Source organism: Mustela nigripes, chromosome 12, assembly GCF_022355385.1.
Source record: "Mustela nigripes isolate SB6536 chromosome 12, MUSNIG.SB6536, whole genome shotgun sequence".
In the NCBI taxonomy this organism is placed as follows: Eukaryota; Metazoa; Chordata; class Mammalia; order Carnivora; family Mustelidae; genus Mustela; species Mustela nigripes.
This window is the reverse complement of record NC_081568.1, coordinates 146,671,692-146,686,651: the sequence shown is the minus strand read 5'-3', so window position 1 is coordinate 146,686,651 and position 14,960 is coordinate 146,671,692. Positions and strand designations below refer to the sequence as shown.

At 47.2% G+C, this 14,960-nt stretch overlaps 1 protein-coding gene across 1 annotated transcript in view; it reads left to right on the top strand.

Annotated features, from left to right (window-relative positions):
* PROP1 (PROP paired-like homeobox 1) overlaps positions 1-13,815 on the top strand; it is a 31,286-nt gene extending 17,471 nt beyond the window's left edge. The window contains exons 3-4 of the mRNA XM_059416398.1: positions 11,883-12,115; positions 12,863-13,815. Of these exons, the coding sequence (XP_059272381.1) occupies positions 11,883-12,115; positions 12,863-13,201 (572 nt within the window). The 3' untranslated portion in view covers positions 13,202-13,815. The remainder of the gene's footprint in view (positions 1-11,882; positions 12,116-12,862) is intronic.
* Positions 13,816-14,960: the final 1,145 nt, after the last annotated feature.

Sequence of the window (14,960 nt, the reverse complement as noted above, 5' to 3'; positions counted from 1 at the left end):
AGTTCCACCCTGGAAACAAGCTTGTGCTGTCCTTCCCTGGGCAGCACATCCTGAAAAGAGAAAGGGTTGTACAGGTCAAACCAAGACATGTGTCCCCTTCCCGCTTGCTTAGGTGCAGAGGGATGTCATCAGTCTGTTTTTGCAGAAGTACAACTGTGTGTGTTGTGTGTCTGTGTGTTTCCATCCATGTGAATCTGTCTGTTGTTGGAGGTACCCTGCCCTTCTTACCGGGGTCTTCTCTGCTGTGAGATGTGGAGATGTGGTTATGGGACCCCTGTCACCACTGGCTCCTTGATTGACCCTGGATGATTGCAGGGTCTCAGCTCTGAGGACTGAAGAACCTTTTCTCACCGAAGGAGAACATCTGGAGTTAGACAATGGGGCTCTCCCAGGTCTGGCTTGGAGGATTGGGAGCAAAGAAGTAGATCTTTGTTCCCTGGAGACTGGGACTTTCTTGGGGCTCTAGGTAGCAATAGTTGCTAAGGTTGGGTGTCCCTAGGGTAGATTCCCCATAGCTCCGCTAGAGACATACATACCAACGGCTCTTTGTTCCTCTTCTCTCTGGACACCACTGTCTCTGTGTGAGAGGAACTCAGTTTGGTGCTCAGACTTGTCACTCCCAGTTACCTCAAGTATGTCTTATGTCACAGAATCTACCTCATCCCTTGCTCTGCCCAAAGCGGACCTGAAGAAAAATCGTGAAGTCAGTGAAATTGGCCCACCTACACTATAGAAACTCTGTTCTGGATACACTTTGCTCCTGCCCTGACTCGCTTGGAATCCTAAAGATTTCAGGACCCTGAACTTTTTCCTCTCTCAAACATACAGTTTGATTTGTTAATTTGTACTGAGAAAGTAATTATTTAGAACAGAGCCTCAAATCTGTGTTTTGATCTAATAGTGACTATGTCCCCAGCGCAGGAAACTGGAGTCATCGCCTAGAGATACTGGCCTGTAGACTGGGTAGGGGTTCTGGGGACAGGTGTGGATGTCGTCATCTAAATGGTATCTAATGGCTCTCGGAACTTGGGTGTGTATTTCTAAGTTTGCATTTGTATGTCATACACAAAGCAAAACTTTCAAAAGATGTATATTTCAAAACTCACCTTTTAAAAAATAGAAAAAAAGGACACAAATGTGAAGTTGGGCAGAGATGTTTAGGTAAAAATTGAGAGAATCGGGGTGACATTATTAATTATGGATAGGGTAGTAATTAAGTCAACCAGGAGCACAAGTCATAAAAGACTAACATCTTTTTTTAAAAGATATTATTTATTTGTCTATTTATTTATGTGCAAGAGAGAGGAGAGAGACGGAGGAACAGAGGGAATGGAATAGACCCCACACTAAGTGCAGAGCCCAACTTGGGGCTCGATTTCATAACCCTGAGATCTCTACCTGAGCTGAAATCAAGAGTCGAGCGCTTAACTGACTGAGCTACCCAGGTGCCCCAAAAAGTGATATCTTATGATAATAAGGGGAAAACTCTTATGAATCACCAAATGAAACAGTGTAACAACAGTTTACATAAGGCAAAGGCTCATGAAAATTTTTAAGATTGATTAAGTTAATATCTTGATAGACTTTAACATACATTTCCCAGAATGTGATAAAGTAGTTAATAAAAAAATATGGCAGACGGGCGCCTGGGTGGCTCAGTGGGTTAAGCCGCTGCCTTCGGCTCAGGTCATGATCTCAGGGTCCTGGGATCAAGTCCCACATCGGGCTCTCTGCTCAGCAGGGAGCCTGCTTCCTTCTCTCTCTCTCTCTGCCTGCCTCTCAGTGTACTTGTAATTTCTCTCTGTCAAATAAATAAAATCTTTAAAAAAAAATATGGCAGAGATTTTATTTAAACCATGAGGAAATCTGATTTCAAAGGCATCTAGTTCCACCCTGTAAATGGAGATGACACATTCTTTTTCCAGCCCAGGAAACAATCACATATTTGTGATTTGGTCCTTTTTAGGCTATCACAAAAACTATTGATAGGGGCCCCAAACACTGATTTTATAGAATATATTCTCTTTTTAAAATAATCTTTTTTATTTATTTATTTGACAAACAAGAGATCACAAGTAGGCAGAGAGGCAGGCCGAGGGGGTGGGGGAAGCAGCCTCCCTGCTGAGCAGAGAACCCGATACGGGGCTCGATCCCAGGACCCTGAGACCATGACCTGAGCCAAAGGCAGAGCCTTAACCCGCTGAGCCACCCAGGCACCCCTAATGCTATTTTGTTTATTGAAGTACAGTTTACGCATGATGTTACATTAGTTTCAGGTATATAGTACTGTTTTTGACCTTTGATTTGCACTCTTGCCTACCTTCTTGCCATCTGACAGATGACTGTCCCATTTCTTCTTCCTTAAATCCCCCTAATGTAGGCACATTACACTTTGAGGCAGGTCAGTATTTTATTATCAACATTCTGACTCTGTTACACCCGGTGGGTGTACTTACATTAACTTTTTTTCCTTGTACAAGTTTTGGATGTTCCTGAAATTAATCATTGTGTATTTTTTTCATTGGTTTCATTTTCATGCCTTTATTTTTCCCCTATTCCAAAATTAACTCTTCCAGGCTTTGAGTTCTATTTGAACAATAAACAGGCCCCATTGAAGGGTACACTTTGATGAGTCTGGTTAGTCATGTGCAGTCGTGTAACCATCACCACAATCAACTTACAGAATGGTTCCACTATCCTACAGTTCTTGGCCTCCCTTTGCAGCTGGTAGCTTCCCACAACCAGATAGGTTCCCTGAATTATTATATAAATTGTTCAATTTGCCAGTTTCTATGGAAAAACCTGATGAACTTTTGATTGAGATTGCATGGAATTTCATCAATCAAAAGTTGCCAGCCTGGGGTGCCTGGTTGGCTCTTTTGGTGGAGGCTTAGACTCTTGATTTTGGCTCAGGTCATTATCTCAGGGTTGTGAGGTCGAGCCCGGGATCGGCCGCTGAGCTAGGAGTAAGGAACCTGCTTAGGATTCGCTCTCTCCCTCTCCCTTGCCCCCTACCCTCCTGGGTGCTCTCTCTACAAAAAAAAAAGAAGAAAAAGAAAATGGATAGCTTAATAGCATTTAGTCTCCTGACCTAAAAGCATAGCGCATTTCTTCATTTTAAAAGGTTTTCTTTCATTTCTCTCATGAATGCTATTTTTAGTCTTCAGTGGACAGATTGCTCACATTTTTGGACAGCTTTAAACACTAAATATTTCATATTTTATGCTAAATTAGCATTTATGTAGTTACATAATCGGCATTTATGTAACTAGTACTAAGGTTTTAATTTGAATTTCTCATTGTTGGTTGTATGACTTTTTAAAAAACTTGCCCTTAGATCCTAAAACTTCACTAACATCACTAATTAGTTCTGGTAGATTGTTTATAATTCCACCATAAATTCTCTGTGTGAGTGTTTCGTCCACACACACAGGCATTTTTCTTCTTTCTTTCTAATCCAGTTGCTCTTCAATAAAATTATTTTCTGCTCACAGCACTTTTGATACCAACAAATGGGTCCTGTCTGGTTTTTTTGTTTTTTCTCTCCCTCCCCCTCTGCCAACTGACAACCAGTTCTCTCTTGGGACACCTCTTGGGTGTCCCATAATTCAGTTCAGTTCTAACACTATCCTGACCTAGCATAGACCCCAGAGGTTAAGGGTATGATCCTACAAGACTGCCCCAACCTCAGATGCCAGTTACAAGTAGTGGGTCCCTAGGCTACCCGCACTCTCTCTAATTTGGCTACAAATTGAGATTTCAATGACCCCTTCCTCAGGTTGGTTAATTTGCTGTGACGGCTCACAGAACTCAAGGACACACTTTACTTACTCTCACTGGTTTACTATAAAGGATATTATAAAAGATACAAATAAATAGCCAAATAGAGAGGCACCGTAGGGCAAAGCCAGGGATGGCCCTGAGTATAGGAGCTTCTGATGCCATGGAATCTAGAGGTGCCAGCCTCCCAACACACAGCTCCTCTCAGAAACTCTGAATCCTGTAGTTTAGGAATTCAAGCAGAGAACACTGTGTAGGCATGTTGGTTAAATCATGGGCTCTTGGTGATTAACTCAATCTCCAGTGACTCATCCCTCCCTGGAGGTGGGGGACTGGGGTTAAAAGTTACAACTGACTGGTCACCTCGTTGATTCCTCTGGTCACCAACCCCCATCCGAAAGCTATCTAGGGGCCCACTGAGAGTCATTTCATTAGCATACATTTAGGTATGGTTTAAGGGGCTTATTGTGCATAACAAAATATGGTCCTCTCTCCCCCTCACTCGGGAGATCCCAAGGGTTTCAGAAGCTCCTGTGTCAGGAACTAGGGATGAAGATTAAATATATATATCCACTTACACCACATTTTTATTTCTTCTTATTGTTTCATTATACTGGCTGGAGCCTCTAGTACAATATTGAGTAGAAGTGGTAAGAACATACAACCCTGCCTTGTAACTAATTTTTAAAAAATTTATTTGCGACAGAGAGCATGAGTGGGGGAAGGGCAGAGAGAGACACAGAGGGGTAGTAGACTCCTTGATGAGCACAGAGCCCCATGAGGGGCTGGCTCCCAGGCTCCCAGGACCCTGAAATCAAGACCTGACCCTAAATTAGGAGTGTGATGGTTAACAGTTGACCTACTGAGCCACCCAGGAGCCCCCTTGTTCCTAATTTTAAGGGGAAAGTAGTCTCCCTTTCAACATCATGAAAGGGATGATGGCTATAGTTTTTTCATGTGCGACTTTAATCAAGTTAAAGAAATCTTCTGTTCCTATTTTGCATGCATGCTGCATTTTGTCTGTTGCATTAGCTGTGTCTATTGGGATGGTTTTCCTTTTTTAGTTTGTTAATACAATGAATTACAATGGCTTGCGTTTCTAACATTAATCCCACTCTGCATTCCTGGGGTGAAGCCTGTTTGGTCATATGTATTATCCCATTTAACTATGATGAGATACTGTTTTATCCAGGATCCCCAGTGAATCTATTTTCATAAAGAATATTGGTCTGTCAGGGCATCTGGGTGGCTCAGTGGGTTAAGCCTCTGCCTTTGGCTCAGGTCATGATCCCAGGGTCCTCAGATTGAGCCCCACATTGGGCTCTCTGCTCAGCAGGGAGCCTTCTCCACCCCCACCCCAGCCTGCCTCTCTGCCTACTTGTGATCTGTCTGTCAAATAAATAAATAAAATCTTTTAAAGAAAAAGAATATTTGTTATTATAATGTTTGATAAAATGAATTGGGAAGGTACTCAAATCTTTTCAATTTTCTGAAAGAACTTGTGCCTAGTTTTATTACATATTTCTTAAAAGTCTGATAGATTTCATCAGTGTAGCCATCTGGGCCTGAAATCTTCTTTGTGGGAAGTTTTTTAAAACTATAATTCAGTTATTAATTAGATATAGGACTACTTTGCTTATTTATTGTTGAGTTAGGTTTGATAGATTATCTTTTGTAAGATTGTCCATTTCATCTGATTTATCAACTTTACCGGAATAAAGTTGTCCATAATATTCTCTTACCATCCTTTTAATGTCTCTAGAATCTCTACTGATGTACTTCTGTCATTCTTTGTGTTAGTCTTTTCTGTCTTATCTTTGTCCTGATCGGCTTTGCGAGAGATTCTAGTGTTTTTCATTTTCTTAGTGAACCAGCCTTCAGTTTTATTAATTTTCACTATCACCTGTTTTCTATTTCATTGATTGAAACTGTCAAAGAAAATACGAATTGGACAGTAGTTAAAGTGTCAAAAACAGATTTTATTCAGGTTTATTGCAATAGGGAAAGGAGTCCTAAGTATAAGAACCAGGTTTAATTCGGAATATAGCCTGAGCAAGTTGGAATTTTTAGTCAAGGAGCAAGGTGATGGAAAGTTGCTAAGAGGGACACCAGGTATAGTGGAGGCTTCTAGTTAAGACCAACCAAAGAGGACTCTTTGCTGAAGACAGACCAGGATGGGCAGACCTCACTTGAGGGATGCTGGAAGATGTGGAACCCACCAGGGATGGAGGGTGACAAGATACCTAGCGGGGGAGATTCTGGTTAAACTGACTTTGAAGGGTTCTTGCTAAAACTGGGATTTACAAGGAAATACACAAATGGGCCTAAGAGAAGGTTCAGGAGCCCGACTCATTCTTTGTCCATGAAAAAATCTTTGTCAACAATCTGATCTCTGTATGTTCTTTTTTCTTCTTACTTTCGGTTTCATTTGCAACTAGACAGTCATTTGTCTAGTTTGTTAAGATAAAGGTTAGGTAACTGATTTAAGACTTTTTTCTTTCTTCCTCTGTCCCTACCTCTCTCTCCCTCTTTCTCTCTCATCTCCTGCATTGGGGGCATTGGAGAGTACATGGTTTTTCAATGTCAGCATGCCCTGTGCAAAATTAGAGCCAACCCGGGGTTCTGAATGGACTAGGAGGCAGGACGCCCTTGAGTGTCTGGATCTTTTCAGGTCAGGGAATTCCTTTAGGGTCAGAGTTTCCCAAATCTCACCGTGCCTTTAGTCTGGACATGTTGGCGGTCTAAGTTCTGGGTGCCCTAGAAGGTTGTAGAGGAACATTGTGAATTCAGGTTATTGTGCCCACTCCGAGGTGTGCAAGTCAACACTTATTGGAGGATTCCTGTGTCCTAGGGACTGAATTCAACTGTGTACCCTCGGGATTCAGGAATCAGATAAGGTCAGAATGACTCTGAGGGCTAGAGTCTCCCAGGGATTGTGGTAGTTAAAAGAATGCTAATAAATGAAATAAAGTAGCACGTTTGCCTGTGTTTCCTACATTCAAAGTACATCCTAAATGCTTCTCTCTCATTGACTCTCAGTCCCCCCATCTTCATCAGGTAGGTACAGGTGATCCTCACTTTCTGTGGGTTCCGTGTTTGGGCAGTCGCCTACTCACTAAAATGTATTTAAAACCCAGAGAAGGTCAGTACTCGCAATGCTCTTTGGCAGCTGGGCAGGCATTTGCAGCCGTGCGCGTGCGCAGGGGGTGAAAACTTCGAGTCGCCAGGCTCCCAGCCGAGGTCAAACAAAGCCGCTGTTCTAGCTGTTCTGCCTTCTTGTTTTAACTTCCATGCTGTAAACAAGTGTCTTTTTGCAGTCTCCCAAGTGCCGCCACTTCTTGCATTTTTGTGTTTTGGGGGGTAATTTTGCTGCTCAACGTGGCTTCTAAGCATAGTGCTTCAAATTCTAAGTTCAGGAAGGCCGCGATGTGCTTTAGGGAGAAAATATATATGCTCAGTAACCCAGGTTCAGGCGTGAATCACAGTGCTGTTGGCCCCAAGGTCAATGTTGGTAAGTTAGCTATATGTACTAAAATAAGATATCTTTAAACAGAAACACATACAACAAGGTCACATATTGATTGGTGATAATGTTGTGGCCAGGGATGCCTGGGTGGTGCAGTCAGTTAAGCATCAGACTCTTGGTTTTGGCTTAGGTCTGACCTCAGGGTCCTAGGATCGAGCTCCCTTGTTGGGCTCTGTGCTCAAAAGGCAGTGTGCTTGAGTTTCTCTCTCTCCCTCTCTCTCCTGCGTGCTCTCTCCCTCACAAATAAAAGAATTTTCAAAAAAGAAAATATTGTGGAACCTCTTTTTTTGGAGCAGTGGTTCAATATTCACTGACTCGGTGTTTGTAGTGACTTTATGGAACATAGCTACCTCAAAGAGAATCAGGGCACCTGGGTGGCTCAGTCAGTTAACCATCTGCTTTTGGCTCAGGTCGTGATCTCGGGGTCCTGGGATCGAGCCCCGTGTCAGGCTCCCTGCTAAGCCAGAAGTCTACTTCTCCCTCTCCCTCTGACCTTCCCCACTGCTTCTACTTTCTCTCTCTCCCTCGCTTTCAGATGAATAAAAAATAAAATAAAAGAGAATCAACTATATTATTATCCCCAGATGATAAAGCTGAGGCACAGAGATATATAAGAAACGAGCCCAAGGGTCGCCTGGGTGGCTCAGAGGATTGAGCCTCTGCCTTCGGCTTGGGTTGTGATCTCAGGATCCTGCGATCAAGCCCCACATTGGGCTCTCTGCTTGGCAGGAAACCTGCTCCCCCACCTGCCCCCCACCCCGCCTGCCTCTCTGCCTACTTGTGATCTTTCAAATAAATTTTTAAAATCTTAAGAAAGAAAGAAAAGAAATAAGCCCAGGATCACATAGCATAGCAAGTGGTATAGCTGGTATTTGAACCCAGGGCTGTTTGGCTTCAGAACTTACACCCCTACCCTCCACACCATTCTCCCTCTTGTAGGATGAGAGGCTTCTGGGCGTCAGGCCTCCGTGATGGTCGAGAGTGGCAATTGGAGTCAGGATGCCCCCTGGAAGACCAGATGCCCCTAAGGCTCCCAGTCCCCTGAGGGATTGTGGGTATTCTGGAAAGGCAAGTCAAACTGTCAGGGTCTCAACGTCCTTGGGGAGCAGGGGTCGTGGGTCAGAGTTTCTTTGTAATATCAATCAGTCTGTCCTGGATGGCTGGGCAGTTTCCCTGTAGGCTTAGGGTACCTTGAGGTTGCAGGCTGTTTTGGAATTCAGTGTTTGCTTATAGATCCAAGTTACTGGGTCTTGGGGCATCAGGATGTCCTGGGGCTTGGGTTGCTCCAGGAAATCACACTGTATGCTGGGGTAGGAGAAAGCTGGGTATCTTGGATCGATTCTTCTCTTCTTGAATGTGGTTATGGACTGAATGTTCGTGTCGCCCCTGCCTCTACTCCTATGTTGAAGCCCTAAGTGGGTGTGACAGCATTTGGAGGTGGGGCCTTGGGGAGGCAATTGGAGGGAGATGAGATCCTGAGGCGAGGACTCCAGTCTTGGGGTTAGCATCTGGACGTGAAGAAAAAGAGAGGCCAGAGGTGCTTCTCTCTCTCTCTCTCTCTCTTATCCCCAGATGATAAAGCTGAGGCACAGAGATATATTAAGAAACGAGCCCATGGGTCTCATGAAGACCCAAAAGGCAGCTGTCTACAATAGGGGATAGAGTCTTCCCCAGGAACCGAATCAGCTGGCCCCTGGCCCCTGGACTTACCAGCTTCCAGAACTGTGAGAAATAAATGTCTACTGTGTAAGCCACCCATCCTTGGATATTTTGTTATGGAAGCCTGAGCTGATGAAGAGAAATGTACATCCATTTCTCCTAGAGGGTCTTGTTACAACACCGATTCTGTTTCTATAATACTAAGGGGGGGGGGCGGCTGAGATTCTGCATTTCTAACAAGCTGCTGATGCTGCTGATTGTGGGCCATGTTGGAAACATAAAGCTCCTAGAGGATTTGGGGGGTGTCTTAAATTGTCAGGGTGCTTTTAAAGGATGTGTGTGAAAGATTAGCATGACCTGGGGATCCAGATTGTCCCTTCCAAGAGGCACAGGGTGTCTCTATTGGGTCAGTGTGTCCTGAGGGGTTAGGATCTCATGGCAGGGTCAGGGGGATCTTTGAGTTGAGGCAGAACATTCTGGATTTCAGGGTGTCCTAGAATATCCTAGAATCCTGAGGTATCAGGTTGTCTTGAAAGGGTCAGGATGGCCTGCAGGTGTCAGAATGGCTCCCTGACTTCCTGAGTCTAAGTCATCTCAAGAAGCCGACTACTGTGGGTGTCAGGGTTTCCTTGAAGAATCAGAGTGTCAGAATGTCATGGGACTCTCAGTCTCCTGCAGAGTCCATGAGTCCAAGGGGTCAGGAAGCCCCTGGCATTCCAATGCTCCTCAGGGTCAAGGTTTTCTATTTCAGTGAACTCAGAAGGTCATGGAGTCCCAGGGGTTCTGAGTGAACAAGGAGGAGGCGATGTGGGGGAAGAAAGCAGACTGTACTTGAGAACTATGGTCTCCAGGACACCCATTTTGTGGCTCAGGTTGTCCTGCTGTGGCAGGGGAGTGGGGGTGGGGGGGTATGTCTAGTATATTCTGAGAATCAGAACATCTAGGAGGGGCCAGAATGTACTGGTGTCTTTTAGCTTTTTAGATTCCCGGAAACAGATCCTTGGATGTCACCAAGGCAGGCCCGGCTCCTGGCCCACATCTACACCCCCTCTCCCCGCGGTGGGGTTCTGAGGAAGGGTCTTGGGAGGAATGCATTGGCTTCTTACCCTGCCTACTCCCAGGAGGGGATTTAATAGGACAAAAGAACTTGGTCCTCTGGGAATACGAGCTCTTGGCCCCAGTCCCTGGACCCTCCAACTGAGCACCTTCCCTCATCCGGCTTGTGATCCTCCCCAGACGAAGGGGCCCTGGTGGCCAGGCAATGATTGGACGGGCCCCCAGGGGCGAGGAGCAGGTCACTCCTCCAAGGCTCAGGGAGAAGGAGGCGGTGTGGGATTGCAAGCTGGGGAAGTAGGCAGCTGAGAGCAAAGGGAGAGGACCGTATCGCGGGGACAGGGGACCTGCAGCGGGAAGTTGAGGCACAAACGGAGACAGAGTCCGGGCAAGGCAGAGAGAATGAAATGATACTTAAGAGAAGGAAGGGGGAGTTAGAAAAAAAGATTAGAAAGAAAGAGAGATAGTGAGAAAGGCCAAGATATCCCTCTGTACCTACATCTACACAGAGAGCCAGAGGTACATACAGAGGGTGAAGGAGGTGTAGAGAGGACACACCAGAGAAAGACTGACCAGGAGCAGAGACTCGGGGACACGGGGGACCGGACCTCTTAGGTCTCTGTTATTAGTCATGGAAGCGGAAGGGAGGAGTGAGCAGGGTAAGCAAAAGAAGGGGCGACTTTGCACCAGTCCCTGGCCCCAGAGCCAGGGCGTCGCCGCTGGGACTCTGACCTCCATGGCCGGTGAGTGAATCTCCGGGCTGGACCTGAGGAGGCAGCAAGTGGGGGGTGGGGGTGCTCCACGCTTAGGCTCGTGGGGGCAGTGGCTCCCCACGAGAAAGGTGATAAAAAAACAATCCGAGAATGCTAAAACCTTGGGCATCTCAGAAAGTGTGGGGAGGGACAAGTCGTTGGCACCTGCAGTTGGGGGTGGGGTTGGAGGTGATGACATCCGGGACCTCACTCCCGAGCCCCTGGGTCACCCGCTGCTCGGCCTCCTCTGAGATGGGCAACTGGAGGGGCCCGGGCTCGGGATCCCCTGTGACCAGCAGCTCGATGCATGTGTGTCCCCCAGGTGGACCAGGAGCCCTGGGTGGGAGCCACACTCTTGGTCCCCATGGGGATGGGTGCCTCAGCTCCAGACATCTCCTTTTCACAGTGTGTCCCTTCCAGGTGTTTCCTTTCGCTCTGTGTTCTCCCTTCCCCGGCTGGCTCTCAGACTAATTAGTGTGGGGGCTTAGTGAGCCTGTGTGGAGGAGAGGCAAGCCTTTCCCACGAGCTCAGGTTCCGCCGCCCGGCGGCCCAGGCCAGGGCCAGGGTAGGAGAGAAGATGAAATGCATGTGAGGGGAGGGTGGGCCTGAGCACAAGAGGGAGGAATGTTGCATCTGCCCAGGTAGAGGGCTTGGGAGGATGGGGATGGGAGACGTCTCAAGAGGGTGTGTGCTCAGTGTGAACCTGGGGAGCAGGGACCCAGGGTCTTAGAAACATGACAGTCTGTTAGTGGCTCAGAGCAAAGAGGAGCCCCATGGGCTGAGACCCTGGAGGGTGGTACATGTGCTCAGAGAGGTGGAAGGCACAGGAGGGGTGCCTGTTGCGCGGGAATGTTCCACGGGCATGGGCATACAGTGAGGGGAGGCGGTCAGGGCCCTGGGTTGAAGCAAGTTTATCTGTACAGTGTGTACGGAGAGCAGGGCGCAGGTCAGGGCACCCGAGGTGAGGCCAGGACGAGGCTGAGCTGCGTTCAGAGCTGAAGGGTTTCTGGTCAGGGCAGAGTGTGCCAGTAGCAGTGGGGCACTGAGGAGAAACTGGGGAGGGGAACAGGTGGGTCCACTCCGCACAACCTCTGTCTCCCCTCCCTCCTCAGACACCGGCCCGCGGCCCTACAGGAGCCTCTCTGGTGTAGGAGTGCGGAGACCAAGGTTGTCCCCCCATGGAGGACAGAGGGGTCGCCCACACTCCCGACGCCGCCACCGCACCACCTTCAGTCCCGCACAGCTGGAGCAGCTGGAGGCAGCCTTTGGGAGGAATCAGTACCCCGACATTTGGGCCCGAGAGGGCCTGGCCCGGGACACAGGCCTCAGCGAGGCCAGAATCCAGGTGAGGTCCCAGGATCCCCCTCCTCTTCTGGGAAGAGATGCAGATCTGGTGCCTGGGAACTGCTGGGCTCTCAATTCTCCTAGACATTAGAACTTCCCCCTGAGTGTTCCCCAGAACACAGCCTTGACCCACAGTCCACACCGCCTCACCTACTTCCGGAATGTCCCTTGAATTGAACCCAAGCTCTAACCTGATCTAATTTGAATTTCAGCATCCTACCCTCAGCCTTAACTGGATGTGAATTCCAGCAGAAATACAGTCTTAGCTGTTTGCATGCCCATGTAGCCTTGTCCCTAACTATGGCCTTGAAACCCAGCCAGCCTGCTGCTCCTTCCATCCAAACCATCGAGGTATTAATCTTAGGTACAAACCCTACCCGAAATCCAGCCCCGTCTCTAACAGTTAAACTCATCCAAAGTCTTAATCTCTAATAACCCTCTGGGATGTTTCCTATTCTCCATGGAGGGGAAAATGTCATTTGGTGTCATGGTTTATCTCTTTCTCATGGGAAGCAGACACTTGGACTCTCCCAGATTTACAGTAGAGCAGATCTCGACGCAGATTGGGGGTGACGGTCTGCGTCTTGTTTGGTGAGAAGGCCCAGCTCAGCTGTGCCTCTGGGAAGAGCTCTCCTTCCTCTGCAGTGTGGGAGAGGCTTATGTTCAGTACCTGAAGCTTCTGTCATTGACGGGGAGAGTGTCCCTACTTGAGAGAGGCTCTGATGCGGCTGTTCTCCCCCTCCCTCAGGTCTGGTTCCAGAACCGCAGAGCTAAGCAGAGGAAGCAAGAGCGGTCACTCCTCCAGCCACTGGCCCATCTGTCTCCTGCCACCTTCTCTGGTTTCTTGCCCGAGTCCCCTGCTTGCCCCTACTCCTACCCAACACCGCCTCCACCCATGACCTGCTTCCCTCACCCCTACAACCACGCCCTTCCCTCTCAGCCCTCCACAGGCAGTTCCTTTGCTCGACCCCACCAGCCTGAAGACTGGTATCCCACCTTGCCTCCAACGCCCACTGGCCATCTGCCCTGCCCCCCACCCCCTACCATGCTTCCCCTCAGCCTTGAGCCCCCAAAGTCCTGGAACTAAGGTCAGACAGGTACTGATATGGAAATCCCCCCCCACCCCAGCCTGTGGTCCTGGTGAAATGCACAGAAAGTTGGGTGGCTTCCCTTCTTCCAAGGTTCAAGTAGAAATTTAGTGAGAGGCAGCTCAGAGACTGGGAATTTAGAAATGGGAGGTCATGCTGAAGAAGGCCACAGGTCATTAGTTGAGGGAATTTAGGGAGGTGAACCTACTAGAAGATAGAAGTAAAAAGCCTCCGGGGAGGTGACTAGTGGAAGGGCGGGTACTGACGGAAGCAGTTGTTGCTACTGGTGAATGGAAGTGGTTGAACATGACAGAACTTTTCGGGCTATGTTGATCAAGATCACAGTTGAAGATCTTCATACAGCAGTTTCTAGCTCTTTTTAATAAGGCTTTTGATTCAAAGTCTACCTGTTCATCCTTTCTCCGTCACCCACCCGCCACCCAAATTGGTCATTCACTTTTGTTCATTAATGTTCTAGGAATACTTCTTGAATTTTTTCTTGTCTTTTCCATTCCGGCAGACACTTTGCCTTTTCCGGCCCCGCATCTTCTAACTGGTCCTCCTCAGTGGCTCCCTTAGCTCCAGACTTTCCCCTTACCAACAGGACCCTGCAAATCTGATCATCACAGAAAAGCTCTCCAATATCTCATAAACAATAATAAAAAAAAAAAAACCCAAACATCTGAGTCTTCAATATTACCTTCAACCTGACTTTGAAATCGATTGCAAGTCATAACATATATGGTTTCCGACAGAGAAGAAACAATGAGATTCAGGGCTGACTTTTCCAAACGCCAGCCAGGAGCCTTAAGGCTCGCAGGAGGTCATTCCCAGGAAAGAACCCGCTGGGAAGTCCCTTGGTCTGAGCCCCCCTCACAGAAACCTGGCGCGGCTTCATTGGTGGCCCCATTTATATATATCCTATTGCTTATAAGGTATTTTACTCATTATGTGCTTGCTTACCTCCCTTATTGGCAGGCCCATAGAAAAATCCTTAAAACAAGCCCCTAGGAATGGATATTCATGTTATTCATAATTTTATAAATAACATGAATAACATTTATATATATATATATATATATGTGTGTGTGTGTGTGTGTGTGTGTGTGTGTACATATATTTATATATATATAAAAGCCTGGAGTTAAAACCTCTGTACTGTACCTTCGCCCTCCCATGGATTTATCTGCTTGGGTCAGACTGTCTTCCAGAAATGTGCCGCCAGCTTCAAAACTCCCCCAGTGTTGGTTTCAGCACGTTCTTGTTGACCTGCACCATTTTGACCTTCTTGTCCCCTGAGGGCGATGTCTCCTTACTGCTTATTTGTCCGTTTTCATTTACAGCGCTGCTAGTGAGAGGGGGGGCAGTGTCATGTTTACTGGAAACTTGTATGTTTTCTGTCTGGCTTCTTTGAGGTATTTCTGGATTTGTGTATTGGTAGAATCATCTTTCCTTAGTGACCGAGGGCGCCTTGTGCAGTAGGGGTAGAAGTCGCTTTTTAGATGTGTGGTGGCTGTCCTTCGCTATTTGTTACTTGTGTTCTAGCCTTTCTGAGCAAGGTTTTTCTGAGAGAATTAAGCCCTAATGCTGTCGGTACGTATCATATGTAACTTCTGTTTTCAGTGCCTGGAGTGCTACCAGTTATGTAGAATTGGTAGAACCCAAGAAATATTCCCATGGGTCATTCTCTGCATGGGGTGGTTTGGCCAAGGAACCTCTCCCCTTGTTTTTATCAGCTCCAGCCTCATTCCCTCCGCC